This window comes from Mandrillus leucophaeus, unplaced genomic scaffold, assembly GCF_000951045.1.
Source record: "Mandrillus leucophaeus isolate KB7577 unplaced genomic scaffold, Mleu.le_1.0 Scaffold690, whole genome shotgun sequence".
NCBI classification, from domain to species: Eukaryota; Metazoa; Chordata; class Mammalia; order Primates; family Cercopithecidae; genus Mandrillus; species Mandrillus leucophaeus.
The window spans coordinates 912,945-926,782 of record NW_012107475.1 but is presented as its reverse complement, the minus strand read 5'-3'; the positions used below and the strand labels follow the sequence as shown (position 1 = coordinate 926,782).

General features: G+C 32.0%; 1 protein-coding gene across 1 annotated transcript in view; it reads left to right on the top strand.

Annotated features, from left to right (window-relative positions):
- Positions 1-13,838, top strand: part of ASCC3 (activating signal cointegrator 1 complex subunit 3) — a 404,060-nt gene that overhangs the window by 202,533 nt on the left and 187,689 nt on the right. Inside the window, exon 14 of the mRNA XM_012002619.1 lies at positions 646-780. Coding sequence (XP_011858009.1) covers positions 646-780 — 135 coding nt within the window. The remainder of the gene's footprint in view (positions 1-645; positions 781-13,838) is intronic.

Here is a 13,838-nt window from a genome sequence, read left to right as displayed (position 1 = left end):
ACACCGTGCCTGGTGACTATCCCTGAAGATGCATTTTTTTCCCCATTTCTCCTTGACACAGCATTCAGACACGTACCTTCCCTGTAATTCAGATATCCTCAGTCACTTCATGAATAATTCCACAGGAAGGTTTGCCGCACAGAGAATTCCAGGTACTTCTATAGAAGCATTTTTATCTCCAGCAGTCCCCTAACCTTTGTATTTTAAGTGATTGTTCTTAGACATGATTTTGTCCAAGGAAGAGTTTTCTTTATTGTTTTCAATTTCTTGAAACATCTTTATGAAATTGGAAATTTCACTGAATGTAGTAATCTTCCAGTGAGAAAACTCTCAAATATTTTTTATGCTGTCTCTATAATAAGTGACTATGATAATAAATTATGTATTCAAAAGAGAAACATACAAATTAAACTCCAAATTTTATAGACTCCACAAATGTCTATCAACTGGTAAGCTGAATTTTATTTAACTTGCCTTTTTCCTTTATACACTTTGTTCTAAAATAAGGAGATATTGGAGAATTCATAAATTTGTGATTTTGTTTTGAGAAATTAATAGTTGTTTATATGGAATGATATCCAGGCTACTATTAAGCTATAATTTAATTAATTGGAATAGTAAATAAACAGCTTTCCTTCTTTTCAGGTGATGGTGTTTGTACATGCTCGAAATGCCACTGTAAGAACAGCTATGTCTCTAATAGAAAGAGCAAAAAATTGTGGCCATATTCCCTTCTTTTCTCCTACCCAAGGACATGACTATGTACTTGCAGAAAAACAGGTAAGGAACAAATAGGACAAGAACTAAAGCAGGTAACATGCCACATATCCCAGGTATTTTATATGTGAAAGATCCACAGTCTCAAATTCCAAGAAGTTAATTTTACAGATTTATGATGTTGTAATCTTGACTTTTTTCTTGACTTAATGATCTTTTATTAAAAGGTTTCACTGTATGACATAACACTTATCATTCCTTTCTATATGGTTATAATTGAAGTGTTTAGTCCTGCTCTTTAAAATATAGTTAAAATATAAAATGCAGTTAAATTTCATATCCTATGTTAACATCTAGTGGGTTTATTATTGTACTTCTAAAGAATTAATACTTTTTAAAAATTTCTCAGTTTTGATTTCTAAGGTTAATATTGATAGACATAACCTAAATAAGTAAGGCTTTTTTTTTTTTTAAGCAATGTAAAGGAATTCTGAGCCAAAAAGTTTGTAAACAGCTGCCTTGTTATTCAGTGTACATATGCTCAAAGGACAAAAAGGTCTTGGGATCACCTGCATCCTTGTTAAAAAGGGAGACCTTTAGGCCCCAACCCAGACTCACCAAACCAGAATCTACATTTTAACTAGATCCTCAGGGGATTTTGTACACATTACAGTTTAAGAAGCACTCCTCCTGGTAATTTCAGTATTGGTAGTATCTTAAGATTTATATCAGATTTTATTTTACTTAACTATATCAGGTAATTATTTAGATCAAGACATCTTCAGGCCAAAGGTGTCTACCTGTTTTATAATTAAAGTTTTATCAGAACATAAACATACCAATTTATTTATTGTCTGACTTTTTTTGCACTACCGGAGAAGAATAGAGTTGTTGTGATAGCTACTATAAATTACTTTCTGTTTCTTTGCGGAAAAAGTATGCTGACTCCTGCTTTAAAGCTGTGAAAATAAATTATGAAATAAAAAAAAATCTGTTGGCATAAAATGATAACTTTAAATTTTTCTTATGTATATAAAATGTAAGATTTAACTGATTGGTCACCGAACAGCTGCTAGCTGCCAGACATTGTGCTATGCCCTTTTATATTTATTATCCAAGTAAAATATATTTAATTGCAACTGTACTATAAATTTCACCATTTTATATTGATATTTTAAATTCTATGTTAAGCTGATATCAGTTGTTTTGAACATCAGACTCTCTTTCAATTTAGAAATGGAAAATTTATTTATTTTCTATATTTTTTTACTTTTGTTACATAACATTTATTGTACAGATTATACAGCTTTGTGTCCTTCCAATTATTTATTAATCATGAATTTATGAGAGTCTTTGAAAAGTCAAGTTGGTATTCATAAGTCTTGTTTCATTTCTTTGGAAATACGAAACAACTCTATGCTGTTTAAAAACCAAACCTTGAGAGCCACCTTGTGGATTTCTGGTTTCTTTATCCATCTCAATTCGGAGAACTATTGCTAATTTAAGTAATGCAGGTTTAATATTTAATTGTAGTTATTGTAATGCTTAACATTTATTAAGTGGTCGCTAGTGTCAGGCATTGTTTTTATTACTGTATATAACTCATTCAATCCTTATAACCTATGATATTGCTGGTATTATCCCTTGATATGGTATATGTGTAAATCAAATATAGTATGAAATACTCTAGAGCATATTACAGTAATTTATATGGAGACATTTTCAAATGATGTTTATTTAAGGCAGTGTTACCAAGCACAAATTCACAGATCACTGTGCTGGAAGAAAAATAACAGAGAAATGGAAAGTTTTGATACAATTGGGTAGATTTGAAAATCCCTAGTCATTTTTATCATAGCTTTTTAATATTTTTATTATACTTGATTTTTATCCTGATCCAACTATTATTGGACTTTTTTTTTCCAAGAAGAATGAATTGCACACACATTTATTAAGAACATTATCCTATTCACCATTATATTCCCAGACTTTCATAGAGTATTTGTCTGATAGTAGGTATCCCAGAATTACTTTTTTTCTTAGCTTTTATTCCTCCAAGACTGACATTACAATAGATGTTTCACTTTAATTTTCTCATCTGACCTGCACCATTGTGCTGTCCTTTAAGATTCTTATTCCCATTTTACAGATAAGGAAACGAAAACTGAGAAAGTAAATAATTTTCACGGAGAATCTTATATTAAATAGTGAAGCTATGAATTGAGACAGTCTGACTCCAAAGTCCACCATTTTCACTATACTGTGTCCTGTTTGTTCAAAGCAAACAGATCACATCCAATCTGGGACTTTCTGAAGACCTTAGGGCATGGAGTCTTTTTTTTTTTTTTTTTAATAAAATAGAAGAACATTTCCATTTCTTCAACCTAACTATATCCCTCACTTCTCCTAAAGAGAGATTTTAAAGAGTGAAACCTTCCACAGTGCATATTGTACCAAAAGATAAGGTCATCTTTCTCAATATTTTCTCAAAGCTCTAGAATTTAAGAGTATTTGTCTAGTGCTAGTGGTACCTTCCTTCATATTTCTTGAAGTGCCTTTGAACTTAAATGGTGTTAACAGTCTAGCAATTTCAAGGGAGCTATTATCATCATGGTGGGAGACATTTCCCATGTTTTTGAAAAATGGGAAATTAAGAACCCAAAACATTAAAATTTAATTAGAAGGCAAATTTAATTAAAATTTAAATAGAAAACCAGCATACACAGAAATTTAGCCTCATGCCTCCTGTTATATGACTTAATGCCTACCATGCCACAGTGATGCTTTACCCCAAGTGTTTAATGTAATCACCTCAATTCCTGACTTACTAAGATATTTAAATCACTTCTTTACAGTTTCATTTAATACAATATATTTTTTGTTTGTATAAATAACAAAACTCCATTAAGAAAATCCTCCTTTTCTGTGTATGTGTTTGTGTGTACGCACATGTGCATGTAATAAGGCTGTTTCTATGCCTTAGCTGCAACTGAAATGATTCTTTTCTCTCTGTAAGTAATAGTTACACCTCAGGACTTCTCATATAGTTTTCACTTTTAATATCAAAGTCACCCCCAGGGGAAAAACTACCTATATTTCCAGATTTGTCCACTGAAACAAGAATGTAGGGAAAGGAAAGGAAAGTCTCCCAAGAGTAGTTTAACCTTCAGAAAAGGAGCTTGGGGATCTCCCAGGACACAGGAATATCTCAGGACATACAAATGATGCCCAAACCAACAGAACACATTCACAAAAAGGTCTGGTTGTGATTTTACCTCTAGAAGGTTTATGGCCTTGAACATCTAAGCATTTCTGAAATGTACTTTCTCTTCTATCAAATGGAATAATAATGGAGTAAATAATACCTAGTCTAGTTATTTACTATGAGAAACAGAATGATGTATGAAATTATTTTGGAAACTGAACAATGATAAGACTTTACCTATCATAGAAATTTATTTTTAGAAAAAATATATATACTAATAACTAAATTTCAAAATGGCAAAAGCATAATAGTGACCACTTACTACTTTTATACTCTCCCCCACAAAGATTGTGTCTTAAGAAACCACTGTTTTCTATAAAATAGAATATACCTCAAGGAATAGCAGCAGTGTATGTTTATAAGAGTAAGTATATAATTAAAGATGCATATGTTTTCATTATTAAGCCATTGTTTTCCATTGTGATTTTAATTTTAAGTTAAATGAATCCTTCAGTTAGAATTTTCAGATTCTGTTTTACTTGAGATCTCAGTCAAATCAATTTTTTCCGTTAGGGATAAATTTTTAACAGGCTTTAACTGTTCTCATACTGGATTGAGTATTCCCACCCATCCCTTTACCGTATATTTCTGATTTATGGCCCTGATGTGAGTTCAATATTTTTACATATATCAGTGATGTTAAGAGTTTGTCTTTTAGGTAGAATTTCTGTCACGTAATAAGCCTTGTGTCTGTAGTCATTGATAATATCTGTTGAACAGTTATAGCAATAGGAAGAATCCAGTAGTAATATGTCCCCTCAAGCTGCTTTAAAGTATAATTTTCTGACTTTTTATTATGTAGATCTATCAATCATTTCCTTGTTTTTATAAGTTCAGCTTTAGCCTTTGCCTAAATCAATGGCAACTACAATCAAAGCCAATTTGATTTAGTTATCGATGCTTACTATTACAGCTTGCTTTATTTTTGCTTGAGCAGCTTCGGTGTCAATATGGCCAAGTAAAATAAGAATCATCTCTTCCTAGAATAGATGGTATCTGTTAACTAAAGAGAGCATAACAGACTATTAGTAGCAGAAATGGTTAATAGTCCTCTTTCTCTTACTTTTTTTTTAACTTTAAATATATAAATATATACAAAATGTCATCTTCACAGAGTTTATTCTTTCCCTGCCATATCTTATCAACCTCTTTTCCTCTTGGAGGCTAATATAATAATTTTTTTGTCAGTTACCACCACATAGGATGTCAAAAGTTTATTAGTATTATTTAAATAAAATGAAACAAAATTGTAAAAAAAAAAAATACAACTGTTTGCTTAATTGCATTTTTGGAAGCATGACTTTTCCATTTTCAAAGGGAAGTAACCTCATATAAAATATAAACTTTTGATCTAAGCAAACCTGTGTTTTAATGTTGATTCACACACTCTGCCTTTTTAACATCCTCAAGCCACATTTCATCACGTACAAAGTGGCAATGGTACCTATATTTTAAGATTTTTGTGGCCTGGTGCGGTGGCTCATACCTGTAATCCCAGTACTTTGGGAGGCTGAGGTGGGCAGGTCACCTGAGGTCAGGAGTTTGAGATCAGCTTGGCAACATGGCGAAACCCTGTCTCTACTAAAAATACAAAAAAAGCCACTCATGGTGGCACGCATCTGTAGTCCCAACTACTTGGGAAGGCTGAGGCAGGAGAATCGCCTGAACCTTGGAGGCAGAGGTTGCAGTGAGCCAAGATCACGCCACTGCGACTCCAACCTGGGTGACAGAGGGAGACTCTGTCTCAAAAAAAAAAAAAAAAGAAAAATTCTGTAATAAATAAGGTAACATATACCTTGCCTAACACATGGTGGAAATTCTGTAAATGTTTACCCATACACTTTGAAGAGGAAGAAGACAACAGTTTTAAACAATAATAGATGTGACAAAAATTAAATTTAATGCTTTGGAACAATAAAAAATAATGTTGAATTGTAAAAAGCAATAAGGTTGGTAGAAATATTAGGAACAGCAACAACAGACTAGTTAATATCTACGTCTTTACATGTACACTTGTTAAATTTAATAACTTAAAACATGAAGTTTCTAGGGAGAAAATAAGCAAAAAGAAGAAATAAAGTGGGTAAACAAACTTTTGATGAAAAACAATTCTTTAAAAATTATGTAACATATATTCATCAATATATTATCAAAATCTAAACATAATAGTACCCAATTCTGAAGGTGATTTGAGGAGATTTTTTGTGGTATTGATCAATACTTTAAAAAAAATTTTGGTAATAGATTTTAAAAGCCAAGCCAAGGCTCTTATTCCAGACCTTTTAACTTTGAAATTCTAAACCTGGGAATTTTTCAAAGGAAAGATTAAAAGAAAAAGTTAATATACACTGAGATTAAACAGTTCAGATGAAATGTAAAAGAGAAGCAGATTAATTCAAGCCAGTAATTTTAGATTTCAATAGGCAGCAACAGGGAAACGACATTCCAAGGAGAGAAGAAAGAGAACACGGGCAAAGGGAAACTCTGGGTTTATTTGGAGAATAAGAATGTTCTCTATTCACCAGAATGTAAGGTGCATGGAGGGCTAGACATGGTCAGACAATGGAAGACTTCAAATTCTATGCCTAGACTTTTAGACTTTATAAGCAGTGAGAAGCTATTGAAGATTGTTGAAGAGTCAAATTGTGTGACCAAAATTCACGTACTGAAAAGTAGGATTCAGTTTCTTCCAAGCAAGAGACATTTTTATGGCAAATGTGTTCATTTCAATGTGGTCTAATATATGGTCTAACATTATTCACTTTGAATAAGTGAGACTCTTTTTAAAGAACATAGTAAATAGCATTGAAATTTTATCCTTGTTTCTTATTACTTTTAAGGAAATTTTGATTGTAGCAATTTTCATTTCTGTGTTTTAAGATGCATTTTAGAAGCATAGAATAAATTTCTTACAATAAATTAATACATCTTGTTAAGGAATCATGCTGTTTTGAAAAAGTATGTTAATTAGAATGTTGTTTTTCACTCATTTGAGAATACTTGAGTAGCGGAAGCACTCTAAAGACATCAGATTAATAAATAATGTTATAAATTCCTAGGGATAGAGAGATGTGTAATGATAAAATTTAAAATCAAAAACATTTCATATTGTGATTTCATTTTTTAATTTTTCTCTTTACAGATGGCCAAATGAATTAAAATGATGCAATTTTAGATAAGATTTATCTTTTTCTAATTAGGGTCCTCTCTCTGGAATGCCAACTTATTTCTATTAATAATCAGGACAGCCTATATGGGAACCAGGATCCTCTTTCAAGGAATATGACATGAAACAGAGCAAATGGCACTTTCTTTCTCGCAAGTTAAAATGCATAATTAACACAGAATAACATATAGAAATTAGTTATTGGGATTAGGCTAGTCTGGGTGATTGTGACTTGTTTATATACACAGGAGCCTTAAACTGTTTTTCGTCATGGTCACTCAGCAAATATTTACTCAGTGTAAGCTGGTTACCAGTCACTTTAATAGATCAATGGGTATCAATATAAATAAAGTGCTGTCAACCTGTTTATATTGGATTGAAGTAGACACATGTATCACTTATGATTTAGTAAAAGGAAACAGAATCCATTCTAGGTACATTTTAAATAGAAAAGAATTTGTATAAGAAATTAGGTACTTACTGGAAATTTGGTAAAATCAGAGGAGTAGAAGTTCAGGGCTACTACTACAACTCTTGAATTTAACCAGTTACATGATGGTGATTAGCAGTTAAAAAGCCACAGCTATTACTACAGATGCCTTCCAACATTCATGAACACACTAGAAAACCAAATTTTGAATGTATAGTTCATCCGTTAAAACTTTCAACCCTTCTGTCTCCAAAATCTTGCTTGCCAGAAAAATACAGCAGTAGATAGTTATCTCTTCATTTCCGTCATTCAGATCTTGCCTGAATGCTTTTAATTAGCACAATGGGCTTTATCATCTAGTACCCTTACTACATGAGATCTGGGAAATTATATTCCGGTCCAGGCAATACAGTAAAGCTCCTAGAAGGAGGTAAGAGCAGATATTATATGTAGACTAATATTTGCTTTGAGTGGAAGTGGAAATACTTTTAGGGAGGAAAAAGTAGTCATCCCTTTACGCTTATGGAGCTTATATTCTAGAAGGACAGAAAGATTAAACAACTAATTAAATACTTGATTTTAATTACATTTGAAATAAATAATAAAGAGGGATAAAGTCCTAAGAAAAAATTGAGTTGGAGAATCTGATCTAGACCCATGGTGTTAGAGGATGGTGTTGACCAACAAAGTGACATTTAAGCTGATCTGAAGGCTACGAGTTGACAAAGCAAAAGAGGACAGACAAGTATTCAAAGAAAAGGCTGACATAAAAAAAAATGCACATTGAAGAAAATAAGAAAAACAAGTCAAAATGACTGAAATGTAAAGAGTGATAGGGAGTGGCAGATGGCAACTCTGTGGCATGAGTCTAATCTAGGCAAGGACCAGATATAATACCCTCAATTGCTTGCTACCATTTTTTAAAAAATCATGTTATTTAATCATGTATTTGTGTTAGTTCAGAAGTAAATGTTGGGAAGTAGTTACATTTTAACCTTGTTTTTAAAAGCATTTACATTGTGTTTTTTCTCTCATGAGTAGGAAAATGTGATGTAAAGGCATGGAAGGAAATTCTGCATGCTTTCACTGGGGAAAAGGAATATAATGCCTTACTTGTGTTGATGGATTATCTTGGCAGTTGCCCATTCCATTTGAATTTGACTGACTATAAAGCCCTGTGTGGAAAGTTCACTTGTGAAAACTGGAAAGATAAAGTCAGAGGAAACCAAACTTAGGCCGTTCTGAAACTACATACCTTACTTCCTTTACCTTTTCACAGCTGGTATTCTTTTGTGCTGAATTTCCATGTGTAGAAACACTTTATCCAGTGAGCATAGTATTGGATCTCAAATGGCTTCTGTGGAGAATCCAAATTGTCTGTTCACAGAATGTGAACAAGATAAAGTATATCTCTGTAGTTATTCAGACAATAGCAAAACCTGGACTCCATGTAGTGCTAGCTTTGGAGAACCGAGTAGAAAAAGCAGTGATTTTTCTGATGCCTTAGAAAGCAGCAGGCATCTTATAGTAAACAAGTTCAGCTCCATAACTTATGGTCTTAACCATCTCTTCTCCCTTCATTTCTCCAAACAAAACTTCTTTTAAAAAGCTTCTTATATTTCTTTTGAGGAAAGACTTGTACAACCACCATTGTTTGCCTGTGTGCATGGGTATATGTTTTAATACAAAAAAATTGCATCATGTTGTATATACCTTTTTGTCTTTTTCTTTTTCATTTAGTAATATATCAAGGAGGTCTTTCCAAATCAACTCAGAAAGATGGGTTTCATTCTTTTAGCAACTGTATAATATGCCACAATGCGGATGTTACAGTAATTCATTTACTGAATCCTCTATTGAGGGATACTTTTGTTGTTTCCAGTTACCTTTTATTGTTAACAATGCTGCAGTACACATTTTTACTCCTACTCTTGCAATGATATACATTAGAAAAATTCCTAGCACTGAAATTTATCTATCATGTACTACATGCATTTAAAACTTTGATGAGTGGCCCCATATTACCTCATGGAGATATTGTTCCAATTTATACTTCCTCCAGCAGTTGTTACAGGTGGCCCTCCATGTCCATGGCTTCCATGAATTCAGCCAACTGTGGATTAAAATAATTTGGGGGAAAAAAAAGATGGTTGTATCTGTACTGAACATGCACAGATGACTTTTTCTTGTCATTATTCCCTAAACAATACAGTATAACTACTTATATAACACTTACATTGTATTAGGTATTATGAGTAATCTAGAGATGATTTAAAGTATACAGGAAGACCATGTAAATTATATGCAAATATCATACCATTTTATATAAGGGACTTAAGCATCCATGGTTTGTGGTGTCTACAGGGGAAGAGACGGTGTTCCTTGAATCAGCCCCCTACGGATACGATGGGAAGACTGTGCTTTACCCCATATAACTTTGCCAGCACTGGGTAGTATTAACGTTTTTAAGTTTATAACAGATTAACAGGCAAAAAATGGTACATCATTATTATTTTGGTTGGCATTTCTTTAATTATGAGTGAGACTGAGCATTTTTTACGTTGCCTATTTGTATTTCCTACTCTTTAAATTGTTCATAATCTTGGCCCATTATGTACTAAACTGCATGTTTAGTACATACATGTTACATAAACTTTTTCTATTTAACCCTTGGTGTTTATTTTTGTTTTTTTATGATTATTTTTTACCATGTAGAAATTCTGAAAATTTATTTATGGTCTCTGGGTTTTATGTCTTGCATATAAAAGCTATACACCTACTTCATCTGTGATTTCTTCAAGCCTTATATTTTATTTTTGTTATTAAATACTTGATGTTTCTGGAACTTATTCCAGATAATGGTGGGCCCATCATCTTTTCCTAAATACCGTTTTTTCTGTTGATTAAAAAATTTAATATACAATATTCTCATATTTACTTGAGTCATTTCTAAAATTTCTCTTCTGTGTCATTGATCTTATTGTTTCTTCTTTTTTATCAAACTGTTTTACTTATTTTGTTTTCGTAGAATTCTCCATAACTGATTGGATTAAACATCCTGATTATTCTTCAATTGTAGAATTTCTCCTGGATAAATTTTCAGTCTTACTTTTCAGGATGAATTTTAGTATTCCCTCTGGGAAATCATGTTATATTTTAGTTGAGTTAGTGCATTGATTTTACACATTTAGTTAATGAGAAATGGTATTTTTGCCAAATCAAGTTTTCCCATCTCAAAATTAAATGTATTATTTCTTGAATGTTCTTCAGCAATATTATAAAACTTTATATAGATCCTCCCTCTTATTATTTGTTTTTGCTCTTATAAATGTGATTTTTTCACTTATTTTATGAGTTATTATCTGTATATATAGTGTATATATGTCTTTTTATAAAACGTTTATAAAATATATTTTTATAATATTAAAGATTAATATTTTATATTAAAATTAAAGAAAAGAAAATATATTTCTTTCCATTTTTAAAATATATATAATATAAAAATATTTTACATTATATTAAGGAAAAGAAAAATGTTTTCATAAAAGAAATACTTTTATAAAATATTAAATTTTTGAGACTATCATCTTTCCAAATTCTTTTGTTATTTTATTTAGTATATTTTAGTCAGTACCCAATTTTCTAAATAAACATTTACTTTATCTACAACAAATAATTACTTTATACTTTTTCAGTATTTATATTCTTTATTATTTTCTCATGTCTAGCATTGTCTGGAACATCAATAGGCTAATACCAAATAACCTTGCCTACTCCCTAATTTTAATTAGTATACTCTGAATGTTCACTTTTAAGCATAGTTTGAGATGTATATCGTCATCTGTAATCATCAGGACTGAATGTAGCCTTTTGTCAAAATTCAATGTCTGCACACCATCATGCATATTAAATATTTAATGTTTAATATAAATATTAAATTTACAAAATTTAATATTTAATAAAACATTAAAATTATTTAATATTTTTTTGAATTATTAAATATGTTAATATATTAAATGCAATGCCCTTGCATTCTGGGGTTGAAGAATACTTAGTTGTGGCATTTTGTTTTAATGTATTGATAAATTCTATTTTCTAAAGTTCTTTACTATTTAGATTAATATTTATAAAAGAGATATTGTTATTGTATTCACTTCTCTGCTTTGTCAGGTTTTAATATCAGTGCCATTATAGTCGCCTGTAGAATCAGTCTAAGTGTTCTCTTTCTGTCCTCTAGAGTCTCTTAATAGCATTAGAATTAATTCATCTTTAAAAATTTGAAAGCCCAGCTATTAAATTTAACTCTTAAATTTTCTTTTCATTATTTTTATCATATATATAAAGTTTTCTGTCACTTCTAGGATAAATATTAGTAACAATATTTTCCTAGAAAATCATACATTCCAAACAGTTTAAGTGAAATGCACTGAATTTTACAAAGTGCTCTTTTCTGATTCTTTTCTGATTCTTTTAAATTGTAGTATTATTTCTTTTATATTCGTTTAAATTGTGGTATTTTCATTTTTCTGACATTGGGTCTTGTGCTTGTGCTGTTGTACTTGTGTACAGCTATACAGATTATTTTACTTAAAGACCAGATAGTAAACATTTTAAGCTTGTAGACATATGATCTCTCCCACAACTATTCATTCAGCCCTCCTGTTGTAGCTCAAGCAGCCTTAGACAATCTATAGCAAATTGATATGGCTGTTTTCCAATAAGTTTTATTTACAAAAGCAGGCAGTTGGCACATAGCTTTCCAGCTCCTTCTCTAGTCAGTAATGACCACTGTCTATTTTTTGGTTTTTTTTCTTTTAAAGTAAGAGTGTTAATTTTTTTCTCAGTTTCACAATCTTTAAATCATTGGTTCTATTTTAACTTTATTAGGGCTTTCCTTTTTATTACCTTAGGTTTGTTTTATTTTGGTTTTTGTAGATTCTTGAGTTAGATGCTTAATTCACTTACTACGTATTCTTCTTTAGTTACGTAAGTATTTCAGGTATGATGTTTTCTCATAGTACAACTTTACTCTGTCCTATTATGATATGTAGTGTTTTCATTAATTTTTAGACTTTTGCAGTTTTAATTTCTCCTTTGTTTTTGAAGAAAGCCAAGATATACAGACACACACACACACACACACACACACACACAGAGCATTGCCTCTGTGTGTGTGTTATTTATGATTATTATTATTATTTTATTTTTGAGACAGTTTTTGCTTTTGTTGCCCAGGCTGGAGTGCAATGGCGAATCTCGGCTCACTGCAACCTCCGCCTCCCAGGTTCAAGTGATTCTCCTGCCTCAGCCTCTCGAGTAGCTGGTACTACAGGCACACACCACCATGCTCGGATAATTTTTGTATTTTTAGTGTAGACTAAGTTTTGTATTTTTAGTATTTCACCATGTTTGCCAGGCTAGTCTCAAACTCCTGACCTCAGGTGATCCACCCACCTCAGCCTCCCGAAGTGCTGGGATTACAGGCGTGAGCCCCTGCTCCCAGCCTGTGTTATTTTATTCACATGTTTTACACCTGATCGTGTCATCTCATCTCACTCTGAATGTTCTTATAGTGTTACCTAACTGGTCTCCCTTATTTCTCTCCTCCTCAGAAATCTTCAGTGGCTTCCCATTTATTTAGAAGAGAAGCCCAAGTCTTTATAATGGATCACTTCAAACTCATGCATGAAATATAATTTACTTCTGACCTTCTTAGTACCTAGTTTAAGGCACATCATTAGCTCTCCTCATCCTGTTTACCTTATCATATATTCAGTGCACCAAGATAAGGATTAGCTTGAAACAATTCTAACTCCTTTTCTTTTACGTCATGTTCATCCTCCTTTCTAGACAGTCATCCAGTCTTGGTTACTTTCCAGCCAACTTTCACCTTGATTTTGTTTGGTTATTTCTGTTTCCCCTGCCTCCATCTTCCCCTGCAGATTGCTGTAGTGGCCGATACCTGCTCTAGTCTTAGCACAACTGTGAAGTTACCTCTCTAAAGAACAAATCTGACACTGCTTAAAAACTTAGATTGACTCCTTTTCCACCTATGTTTGAGACAATGTAAAGCCTGACCCCAATCCTTTTTTCTAGCTTAATTTTCTTAATTTTTATCCCACACCCTCTGAACAGAATGCCCTCCAAACACACTGTGTGTGTTTAAGCATTCCCTCTTTAACCATTCCCAGCTTAGGTATTTATATATCCTGCTGCCTACCTTTCACAATTTAGCAGGCTATCCCTTGTCCTTCAAGACC